This window comes from Symphodus melops (genome assembly GCF_947650265.1).
Source record: "Symphodus melops genome assembly, chromosome: 1".
Taxonomy (NCBI): domain Eukaryota; kingdom Metazoa; phylum Chordata; class Actinopteri; order Labriformes; family Labridae; genus Symphodus; species Symphodus melops.
Window position 1 is genome coordinate 8364155 of NC_136691.1, and position 12466 is coordinate 8376620.

At 40.5% G+C, this 12466-nt stretch overlaps 2 protein-coding genes across 2 annotated transcripts in view; one reads left to right on the forward strand and one right to left on the reverse strand.

Moving 5' to 3' along the window:
• eva1aa (eva-1 homolog A, regulator of programmed cell death a) overlaps positions 1 to 8109 on the reverse strand; it is a 76637-nt gene extending 68528 nt beyond the window's left edge. Inside the window, exon 1 of the mRNA XM_079352084.1 lies at positions 7643 to 8109. Within this exon, the coding sequence (XP_079208210.1) occupies positions 7643 to 7754 (112 nt within the window). The 5' untranslated portion in view covers positions 7755 to 8109. The remainder of the gene's footprint in view (positions 1 to 7642) is intronic.
• Positions 8110 to 8840: 731 nt separating this feature from the next.
• Positions 8841 to 11651, forward strand: mrpl19 (mitochondrial ribosomal protein L19). The gene is made up of 6 exons (XM_079360216.1): positions 8841 to 8984; positions 9183 to 9306; positions 9424 to 9542; positions 10320 to 10454; positions 10735 to 10916; positions 11174 to 11651. Exons 1-6 carry the CDS (start codon positions 8906 to 8908, stop codon positions 11393 to 11395), a joined length of 861 nt encoding a protein of 286 aa, XP_079216342.1. The 5' UTR covers positions 8841 to 8905; the 3' UTR covers positions 11396 to 11651.
• The last annotated feature ends 815 nt before the right edge of the window (positions 11652 to 12466 follow it).

Here is a 12466-nt window from a genome sequence, read left to right on the forward strand (position 1 = left end):
CGAGGCTTAATTAATAACACAATTGTTGCCTAAACATCTCCGTAAAGATAGCTCGCTATATGCAGCAGCATGCAACAACGCCACAGTGTCACTCAAGAATCTTCTTCACACATTTCGCTGTGTTTTCTTTGGCGCTCCTCTCACCTCCCCCACAGTCTGGGAAGGCAAGTGCAAACACACACCTGCGATGTCTACATATACATCTTAGCCCCCGTCTTCTCTCCCCAATAACAGTTATTACTATACAGCCATTCAACTTCTGTTTGGGTGTTTTTAGGGATAAACTCAAATCTATGCAAAATAATGGTTATCCAATTAAGGGCTGAGTAGTTAAGCAGTTTTTCAGCTGATTATAAGTCTTGATTAAGACATGCAGGTTCATTCAGACGGTAGTTAGAACTCCCCCACAGCTTGCGAGGTCATTTTTAGAGCAGTCTGGATTTAACTTAGGGAGTTTCACCCCAAAATCATGTCAGAGACAGACACAGTTTAAAAAGGTGAATCTACTCTCACAGAAATGATAGTGGTTTATGTTTAGACAAAGGCCTATGTAATCCCTCAGTCAACTGATAGCACTCAATTACTGTATAATGTTTCCTGAGAAAGTATGGGTGTTCAGTTTATTTGATTCTGACTATGATACTATATAGGTTGAAAAACAGACATCTTATACTATAGCATTATTAGGGTTACTTAATGTGTGTGTCAGTCACGTCACAGAGTAAGACACAAGCAAAACACACTTCCTCAAAAAGTCTTGGCTCTTTTTCTTGCTTTGCAGCAGGGTCTGACATTCCTCCTAGAATTTTGGTGCATATACAACTTAATTTCAAAACTAACTACAAGTTAGTTATTAGAGTCATAAAAAGATATTGAATTTAGCACTTTACAAGTACAAGCCCAAATGTCCACAAACAGACAATACCTAAGTATAGTTCCGACTTGTTTTTATTACATTTTTCATTTATTCATAAAACTGCAGCGTGAACGAGAGAAAGAGAGACAGACCGGGGGAGAGAGTGCAGGTGCGTGGCTCCATGCAACATCACAAAATCCCTCTCCACTCCTGAGGAGAGATAAGACAGCAAAAGCAACAGTGCAGAATCACATCAGCTTCAGAGAAAGAGAGAGGACGTCAACTGTTTGTAAATGCACCTTGCTCCAATCAAAACTGAAGATTCTCTTGGCTTCCTTGTAAAAATGGGAATGTACTTCTGCTTGCTGATTCTGGGCTGAACTGTTATCATGTATTCAATGTGTTCCAATGGGCTATTTGAGTATATTTCCCTCTGGTAGTCACTAGACCCTAATCAAATTTTGTGACAATTTGTTTATCACTGAAAGTGATAGTAGCAGTGACAGACATTTATTTTGAATCAAAATCTATTGAAACACTCAACTTTTCCTTGTCAGGGTTGGTAGAATTCTACAGACCAATTCTGAGCAATCTCAAATAAACCAAACAAATTAGGCAAAGCAACCAAAGCAGGAAAAGGTTCAGATAGTATCGACTTTCGTCAGTAAGAACCTTTGAAACATGGCTGCCCACAGAGATATTATTCAGACTTTTTCCGCAATTAAACTTGCATTATTTTTTTTAAGGTTTTGTCTATGTAAAGGATCAGTTATATTTAGAATTGGTAATAAGCGTTTGATTTAAAAGTAACACATTAAGTTAAGCTGCACAGACTCATGGCTATTAATCCACATCCTACAAAACCTTCACTGATTACAAAACAGTTTGCCTATTGAGTTTGAAATGTTTCTTTGAGAGATAGGCCTACAAGGCCCTGAATGACATGTGCCACTAATTCATTTAGTGAAAATTGGCCCAACAGCAGTCAAACCATTAAACATCGTTTTCCCTCACACAAAGCATCAGGACAAAAAACATATTTTGACAGATGCACATTAATATGGATAATGTGCCAGGACCTGACATGCAGAGTTTGCCTTTGAGGGTATGTCTCCTTTGAACACATTTTCTCATTAATCTTATCTACACTTAAGTCAATGCTTTGTCCTTTAACACAGGAATGTCCTCCAGCACAGTGTTGTTTTAGTAAAAAAAAAAAAAAAAAGCAGGAAAAAACTTGATTCATTAAAAAAAAAAAAATAACTCAAATTCTAAAGCATATTTTTCTCTTTAATCAATCCAAAAGTGAAGGTATGATATTAAAACTGTGTTTTATTACATTGTGTGGTTTCTGGTTATTAAAAACAAGCAAGAGTTGTTTCCTCTTGTATCTCATCACCAACACCACATTGTTGATTACAGTACTTTCTGAATCCAGGCGGAGGGACTTAGACAGTAGGTAATGTCTTCCTCGCTATCATGTTGTGCCTTGCCAGACTTCCACCATCAATAACACACACACACACACACATTCTGCAAAACCTGCGTACAGAGGAACACGTCTAGAAGTTATGTACATCTCCGACCTCTCTTCAACACAAGGGCTCTTTAACGTCTAAAGTACTTTTATATATTGTTTCACTGTTTCCCAAATAATCAGAAAATAAAAAGACAATGACATTGGGCACTTTTTAAGGACGTCAATAAAGTTACAGGATATGCATTTCTTGCTAACAGTTAACTATTAACGGTTAGCTGTTTCAAAACGGTGTTTAATCTTGAAATATTCTACTTTGGATTTTTACTATTCAATATTGAAGAACAATGACTGCAATGTGAATATAGTGACTGGATGTATTCTGTCCCATGTATTGTAGACAACACATTAACAGATATTGTGAAAAACAGTCATGGTAACATTAGGGAAATTGTTAAAAGCTAATGTGACTTGGCGGTCGGTTCGCTAAAGCATGTTCTATTTTCACTTATCAACATGAATGGACAATAGCTTGTATTTTGTTTTCTATTTGGAAAAAAGAGCCATGGGCAGAACAACTAGCTAATGGTTGTTTGACTGCTAATGTTAGCTCCTGTGAAACATTAATGGTTCCCTCTTGGTTTATCAAATACATGTTCTTTCCTTTGAAATATGTAATTGAGAGTTCTACTACCTCAGGTCGAACAACAATGGCTAAAGGAATTTGGTAGAATGACATACAGTATATGCTGGTGTATCTATTTTGTTGATAAAGAGCAATGCACAATTGACCTGTTACAGTCATTTGAATGTCAGTGACATAGTTACATTTTAAGATGGCTTTAGCCTTCTTTTCTTTGTTGTTATGAAAGCAACACCTCGATGGATTAATTAGAGGATTGAAAAGGATTTAGAATTCAAAAGTAGATTGGAAAACTAGATTCAGTTGATAAAATGCTTTCAAGCTCCAAATGAATACTTCTGAAACAAACGTCCTGTATTAAACATACATTTTAGAAGTTAAAATCAGTAAAACATGAGACCACAGCCTTAATCATATGTGATGCTTTAACTTTTTATTAATTCAATTTATTAAACTATTTATTCACTTTCTAGCAAAACAATACTTGATATAGAATTCAATCCCTTATTGTTATCAAAAACTGTGTTTTGACAGCATGATGCCATGAATCAAAAACCTCTTGACAGTTCACTCCTTTGAGAACATGTATACAACAACGGCTCCTTGAAAAGCAGCACCCCCCCTATTCAGCTGGAGAGAAAAGCAGCCTTATGCCAGGCCCTCGCTGTCTGCCTTGCCGCCTGCTTTTACCACAGTAGACAAAACAAGAGGGAGGCAGGATTTGTTTAGACAGAACTCACCTGGAGCACACAGACACACGAAACAGTGATCATGCAAGCCCTGGGGAGGAGCAGAGGCAGTGAGGTGGTGGAGGGGCAAGAAGGTAGGGGAGCTAGACAGGGGGAAGGGGGCTCATAGATAAGAGCAGGAGACTCTGTCCTACCTTTACCCCTGGCCACTCCAAAATCCATGAGGATTATGATTTGAGGACCCTGGAGCAGCACTCTGTTATAGTTGAAGGGGTGGGTTTCTGGGGAAGTGTGGGGGTATGCAGTAAGGAGTATACTAATCCAGGACTAGCCCATGGGGTAATAGCATAGGCGGATTTGTGTGTTCGGCTGCAATGTCACGCAGCTTAGAGAACTTGACAATTGGTAGCTGAGCTGTCACCTCGACAGTATCAAGCTCAGAACTTTTACATCACACAATGAGAGGATAGTGATACGTATGTTTTATTATTGGTCAAGTCTGCCAACGAAGGCAGCCAGTTGTGCACTGCTCAGTTTTTTACTTCCAAGAGACCTCCGCTGCTGAAAATACCTCTGGATAGTACAACCAATCTCAGCAAACAAATATGTACATAGATAACTCCAGAATGCAATTCATATAGCTTTTAGGTCAATTTGACGTGATATGATGCATTTCCTTTCATTATGTAAATGATCAACCCTTGCCTTAAAGGTAAAACCATTGTGGATTCCAAGTGTTCTTCAGAAGTGGATGCCATCTTGCTTGTTTCACAAAGAATGCCCCGATGGCGATTAAACCTGCCCACTGCAAAAACAAAAGGTTTTAAATAAGCTGACCTGAATCCACTTGGATGAAAATCTGGAGGTGGATAAGATGCAGCTTCCTGAGAAAAAAAAACAACATGAGCTCCCATTTCTCTGGTTTCCATAGTCTAGTGACAAATATCGTGAACCCAGTGCTGTGAATCGTATCGTGAGTGAAGTGAATCATTACTTCTCGATAACTTTCCATTTCTGCCTATGCAGCCTTTGACACCGAATACAAACTGTTGAAACAGTAACATTGAGCCTGCAGTTCTAATGCTAATGTTTTTAAATGGTTAAAAGGAGTTCCTCAACATAAAATCTGAAGGAGAAATAAATGTAAAACACAGGCACGTGTTGAATTAAAAAGTGCATACATAAACATCTTAATCCTCCTCAGTACTCAATTGGAATTCAAGACTAAAAAACTGTTGTTGTGTTGACTTTCATTCAACCTTAGCCCTAAGCGGTCAACATGTGTGATGAGGGGAACAAAGAGGAACATAGAACAAGATGGATGATAACTCCCCCTAACCACACACTCCCAGTCACTATGGGTTGACCTCAGTTGACCCCCTGGCCCCTCAACAGCCTCACATCCCATTGACTCAGGGTTAAATAGGGGTTTTGCCTTTGGGGTTTTATTGCAGACAAAGAAAAGAAAAGTTGCTTCACTGTAACTCATCAGCAGTGTCAAAGACTTTGCCAGGTAACAACAGCATCCAGGAGACAGATAAACAAAATCCCAGCCAGTATGCCTATATATAATAACAATGTCTTAGCAATTAGACCCCCCCCCCCCAAAAAATAAATAAATAAATACGTTTGGTCATAGATTTCAGATTTTTAATTACTCGTTTAGTCAGTGAAATGTCAGAAAACGGTTGAAATTGAAGTCAAATTTCCTAAAGATCATTATGTCTGTAACGAACTGTCATCATATGAGCTATCCCAAGCTTATGCAGGAAAGGAAGTTTGTGTGTAGGTTCTGTGAAGAAGAACCACAGAAAAGTACTGTCAGCTTTCAAAACAAATAGCATGAATTAGCTGCCTTGCAAGTGTTGTTCAACTCACTCCATACCTCTAATTAACGGTTGAAGCAGCTTTATAGTAGAAGATGATGACAGGGGATGGCAAAGAATTAAATAACCTACCAACTTTGTTTGTTTTCCTTATAGCAATGAAATTTGATACCGACATTACTCCAGATGTCAACATGCCCTATACAGTATGTGTGACTATACTGCAATAAAAGAACACATGATGAAATATTAAAACCTTTTTCTGCCATCAATATTTGTCTTGAAATCAACAGTTGGTTCAAGATTCAAGATTACTTTATTTAGTCCTGAAGGAAATTTGCCTTGGACGTACAGGCTGCTGCATAACACAGTGGTTCCTTCACCACTGTGGAGGATCTTCATTGATGTGACCAGATTGTCCAACCAGCCATCTGACTGACAGATGTTTGATCTAAAGCCACCACTTCTGTCACCCTCCACCTTGGTACCACCTGTCAATCAAACCCCTCTCTTTCTCTCAGTCTCCAGGGATACTCCAGCTGGTCAAGAATGTGAGGACTGAAGGAGGTCTTTGTCCCTGTGGTATTCTGACAGCCCCCTTTCGCATCTTTTCATTCACAGGGATGTCTCGTCAGCACTTCTGTAAAAAGCAGGTTGAATAAAACAGAACTAAATCTTGGGACCCAACGTGGGCATTCCTTCAGGAGAACAACCTGATCTCAGGTCCGTGTTCATCAAACACAGATCCCAGTAAAGAGGTTTACAGGAATTTCCACTGATACTGTGCAGCTGAGAAATAATGTATGTCTTTAATAGTCTCTGCTACAAGCAGTAACTGTTTAAGAGCATCAAAGAACTAATGTAAATTACACTAAATTATCATGGTAATGTTGGAAAAAACAACAATGCAGTAGGCCTCGTCCTAGCAGAGGACATAATGCTAGCAAGAAAGCTAGCATTTTAAACCACTATTATTATTTGGCGTAGGACTTGTAAACCTACCCCAAGCAGCAAAAGCCTGGCATTGGATCGAGCATCTTTTTTGCTTAATTAACCAGAATTTGATGTACTGTGACAAAGTATTTATGTCAAAACCAACAACCACAGAAACATATGTGGCAATTACTCAAATGAACCTTGTTAACAGCCTTCACTACACCAGGATCTTTAGCAGCCCATTAGGTTGCAACATGGACACATTGCACACACAGTTGTACACAAGAGCATGTAACATACATCTGCTCTTAAGCACCTTTCCCCACAGTGTAAGCTTACTCGTTTCCAACCATTAGACCCATTAGAGGCCAATTAACACCGACACAAAGCTCCCTTCCTGTTTTATAGCACCGTAAACAAAACCTGCAGGCTCGCCTTGGGCTCGCCACTGCTCAATAGCCCTTAATGCAACACAGAATAACTCATTAGTTTAAGTAATGTGCTGCCTTTGGTGGACAGGTAAGCCTGCAGAATCAGTCACACAGGATTGCACATAACCCCCATGGTAATTGGCAGGGTGCAGGCATGGATGTGCTTTCACTGAAATCACAGCAAATCATAAAACACTGCTCTATAGTTCCTTTATTCTCTAGTTGTAAATTATAAGTAAAGACAGCACTGGTCTAGACAATAGCATCCATCTAGTGACACATTAACCGCATGATCCCACTTATCTCAAGTGCATCAATGGGATATGTATTGCAGTTGATAAACCAACTCGTAATCCACTGTAGTACAATTGGCTTCAGCAAAGCAGAAGCATGTTGTTTGAAGTTCCCTATGTGGGTCAATCTTTGCAAACTGTGTCAGAATTGGCCAACAGATAAGAAACAATACGGGTCTTTTCCGCGTCTTTAAGTTGTCTTCCAGACGGTTTATGGAGCAATCATTTGAGGCTGCATGCTGGAGCACGCCACGGGCACGGGTCGTCCAGAAATGAGAAGTTGATGTGACACTTCAAAAATCACCTTTGATTAAAAGTGTATAGCACTTTTTTCCTTGCATTTACATCACGTGTTAAGAAATGCGTGTATGCAACAGCGGGAATAAAACAAGTGCGGGATCTCCTGAGCATGTTGTATGATTTGATTTTAAAGTTTGGGGGGAAGATCACACACTACATGTTTCGCTGCAAAAACGACAAGAAAAGCCAACCTGAAAAATCTGAAGATCCCTTGGAGTGGTCGCAGAGCACGGACACACACGTTATTCCCAACAGGAGCGCATAATAAGTGACGGCTGAGAGAGTCCCGTCTGAGAAGAACATCCTTGAAACCTCGAAGTAGTTTTGGGGTTTCTCCGTTGCATTAGAAAGTCCAGCAGAAGCGGAAACATTGGGTTTCAGGAGATGTGAGCTCCCATGTTTCTACTCCTCTCCCCTCATCTTCCTAACACAATCCAGCACGCCGCTGAGAGAGACCTGCAGGGTCGAGGCTCCTCTACACTCTCACAGTGCACTGCTGCTCTGTGAGAGTGCCGCTGTCTGCGTACTGTGTTGAGGAAGCAAGCAGCCCACCTGGGACACCGCCGCTGCCCTGCATGGTCTCAAAGACCCTGAGTTACTTACTAGGCAAACGCAGGGGCAAAATACCCACTGATAGTATTTTCTTCGGGTTTTTATGTTGAAAATAACTTGAGGCCTACATGCAGTCTGAACATCTTAAGTAGACATGTTCTGCGTAATGATAGTATGTCCTTCTTGTTTTATATGGTTAACATTGCATTTCAGATACAGACAGACAGACAGACAGACAGACAGACAGACAGACAGACAGACAGACAGATAGATAGATAGATTTTCTCCCTCAGAAAATTCTGATAACTTTAAATTTACTGATTAACACTATCAGAAAGTACTGAAACGTTTAAGAATAAGAAAGGGCTTGTAAGAAAATAATAAGTCCATGGAAAACTGCAAGCAAACTCCTACACACTATCTTCATTGCACAATGTGTTGGCAACGTATTTGTGCAATATAAAGTATATTAAGTTGAAAGTTTGTTAAAACTTAAAATAACTACAACTTTGTGTGACTTCCTTAAAATATATATATATTGCAGTTTAAATTTAACAAAACAATGACTTGGAGTATGTAGCTCACTTGTTGCACGTTTTTTTTTAAATCTGTTCTCCAGATTATATTAACAGAAAAGAATGTGTAAGGAGACTTTATTATTTATCTCCTCAAATTTGTTTATTTACACCTGTTTTTTTTTAATCTAAGTTTACATATTTTGTTTTGGGGTGGTCTCTGGACTCATAAATGTCCATTAAGGCTGATTATGACTCGTCACGATACAGTCGCGCCATCTCGTGGACACTGGACTAAGTTGCAAATAGCGGGTAAGATCGCGTTTCTGTCCTGTTTGGCCTACACAGCTTCCGTACACGCTCCCATATGGCCACAGAAGGTCAGTCATGGCTGCCTGCGTGAAGGGATTTGACAAATGTATCTTTTCCTTGAGGTTATTACGAAACCACCCACTCCAAAATGAACGTAAGTGTATCATACAGACTCCCTGTTATCGCTTTTACTTCACAGCTTGATATCATGATTGTGTTGTCGTTTTTGTAACGTAGCCAAATATAAGCTAACATGGCTAACGTACCCTTAGCTAGCAGTGTCAACCAAGTCTTGAGTTACGAATCTGTGTCGATTACTCATTTTTCATGTGTTATTTCTAATTTGTTCCAGGGTTCTTGTCCACTTCGCTGTGTCTTCATGCTGCTGGGTCTAACAGCGACCAGCCACCAAAGTTTACCCCTCCACCTAGACCTGTCATCATAGACAAAACACAGACTCAAGCATCACTGCGGAAGTATGACGCTGTTCTTGTTAAACAGACATCAGATATTACTGACACGCACAGATGGTGTATACAAACACTTTGTGTGTATTCTTTGTTCAGTAAGTAAGTGTTGCCTCTGCCTGTCAGGTTTCTCAGCCCAGAGTTCATCCCTCCCAGACAGAGAACAGATCCTTTCAAGTTTTACATCGAGAGGAAAGACATGATCCGCAGGAGGAAAGTGCTCAACATCCCTGAATTCTATGTTGGTAAGAAACCTTTCTATACTCCCTATAATGTGAGGAGTTAAAGAGTGCCAACACATTTTCCTTTTGTCTCAAACCAACATGTGAAACCACTACGCTGAACAGATGTTAAAAACATTTAATTCAGTCTTTGTGACCTTTACTCTTGTTTCCTGTTTGAGTTTTAAGAGACAGTAAAGCAGTTCTCACACCTTAGATTGTATTTAAATTAAAGTCAGTTTGGATACTGGCGATGTGTTTTATTTACAAGTTGTGTGCCTCAGAGTCCAGGGACTGGGATCAAGTCAGACCCTTTTTTTGGAGCTCTATAAAGCACCCTTACATTTCATAAAGTGTCCCTGTAGCTTTTTGAAATCTGAAGAAAAAAAAACCTAACCATGCTGGTTGAGTGTCTTAGCAGAAGCATTAAATGCCTGAACAGAACTGAATGTCATGATTTCTTCAGGAGCTGAGCATCTTCAAATTTGATCCTAAAATCGTCCCTGGATCAGGCTGTGATGTATCATTCTAAATAAGGCTTGAAATAAATGTAGATTTCTGACTTTTGAAAATGTACCAGCTGTGCAGACATGGGAAGTAGCAGGGAAAGTGGCCCTGGCTCGCTTGGAAGGTGGAAGCGTACACATTTCCATTCAGCGGCTGGAAATATTCCCATGACTGTAGTTTTTGTCGAGAGGAAAGATGACGAGAACGTCGTCGTCAGATGTGAAGTGTGAACATAAGATGTTGTAAAGAACTTTTCTTCATGATTCTAATCTAAATGATGTGGCTGATTTTCAGGGAGCATCCTGGCAGTGACCATGGCCGACTCGAATGCCAGTGGGAAAAATAACCGTTTTGTCGGCATCTGTATCCAGAGGGGCGGGGCGGGGCTGGGAGCCTCATTCATCCTGAGGAACATCATTGATAACCAAGGTGAGTTAAACTGATTATCAGTCTGCTGCTTTACTGTCACACAGACTCAATGAAAGTGTTCTTATACATCACTGTCCATGTGAGTCAAATCATTTCAGCGCCGGTCCCTTTCCCTAAAGTCTTAAGCTTTTTTCTGTTGTCAGGCTGAAGCCTGCTCAATATGAGATCTCTCTTAATATAAATATTTTTTTTTTAAAAAAAGCCTTTTGTTAATTTCTCGACATGTGCGAGAAGGTGAAGCATGCTTTAATTTTTTATTTCTCAAACGTGTGTGGCTCAGGTGTGGAGATCTGCTACGAGCTGTACAGCCCTCGCATCCAGCAGATCGAGGTGCTGAAGCTGGAGAAGAGACTGGACGACAACTTGATGTATCTGAGAGACGCCATGTCCGAGTACAGCACCGTGGACCCCAACATGAAGCCTGTGCCTTTCTCCCCCACCGGAGAGGTGCCGGTCAACCAGGTGAGAGATCTTATGAAACCACCGTGATAAATATCCAAGAGCTTCAATGGCACTCCTTGAAACTCTTCTTTTATTTTGAATAGTTTGATGAATCCTTCTCAAACTTTCTGTAGGATTCTTTGTAAGTTTGACTTCAATCTCTAACTTTGCGAATGTTTGCTTAGACAAACAACTATGCAAGAAACGGACAAATGTAAACAAACAGGAATCCGCAAACTACAACCACTGTTGATGAAGCGTTCCTGTCTTTTCAACAGCTCAGGGTGAGGATGCGTCCAAAGCCGTGGTCCAAACGATGGGAGCGACCTAAGTTTAACATCAAGGGAATCCGCTTTGAACAGGCTCTGACCCCCGAGCAGATGGAGCACGCACAGAAGTGGGCGGAGCCTTGGAACGAGTACGACATGCTGAAGGAGTACGACACCTCGGCGCTGGAGGAGCAGGTCCTCAGGGAGGTGCAGCAGGAGATGAGCAAGTGAGGGAGATCCTCAGCTACGCCATCGAGCAACAGACTTTTCATGAGTGGGACGATTGGATTATGAGCTTGGTAGAGATGTTTGAACACTGTGCTAGATTGTCATCTGTTTCAAGTTAATGCAACAACAGTGAAAATAAAGAAGAGGTAATAAGGAAATCTGTCCTCAGTTGGCTGTACAGTGAAGTTTTCAGTGCCCCTGGTCTTGGGTATCTGTCCTGATATATGAAGTCGTTTCTATAATAAAATCCTATAAACCATCTGAGCTTTTGAACAGCATTTTGTTATACACTGAAAAATACAAATCAGAGTCGATGTTTTGGAAGGGTTGCGTCTCTTTCAGATGAGCTATAAAAGAAAAGTTACAGCAACTTGACAATAGGTGGCAGGATTCCTCCATTTAAACTTCCTAAAGCAGTTTTTTTTTTAAAGCAAGTCCTAGTTGTGTCTTTAAGTCTTTTGGGAGCTGCTGCAGTCCTAGATGAACTGAATGTATTATTTCAGTTGAACAGGAAAAAAATAATCAAGTTTACTTAAGTATCTATTTCAAAGTTTTAAGGAACTTCTGGGTTGAACTTGATTTCAATTTTTTGTATAACTGAACAAACCTCCTGGGAACAGACCCCAGCGCCCTGCACTCTGGGAAATAAAAGCCTGGTATCCAAGGATCATACACCAGGGACACCCGGTAGTGTTTTACTGTTGTGGATGGAAAATTGTGGTGTCGAGATGGCATGTTAGAGCGTCAGCCGGGTAGTATAAAAACACTTGGACTCCTTATGTTATGTCTGCTCCGTGTGAGTGTGTGTGTATAAACACCCTGAACGAGTCCCTGCACTCTAATTTCTCCATATTACAGGATGAGACGCGGAGAAAATGGTCTCTAATACAGGAGTAGCAGATGTTTACTGAGCTCATTACGGACCACACACATTTCCTGTGCGGAGATAGAGAGGAATAAAGAGGGAGATTATTCTGCTACGTTTAATGTAATGGGCTGGAAGAAATGCACTCTAACGTCAGTGTGAAGCAATTCACGTTCATGGGGTTATGAGTGGGGTTAACTCTCCGATTC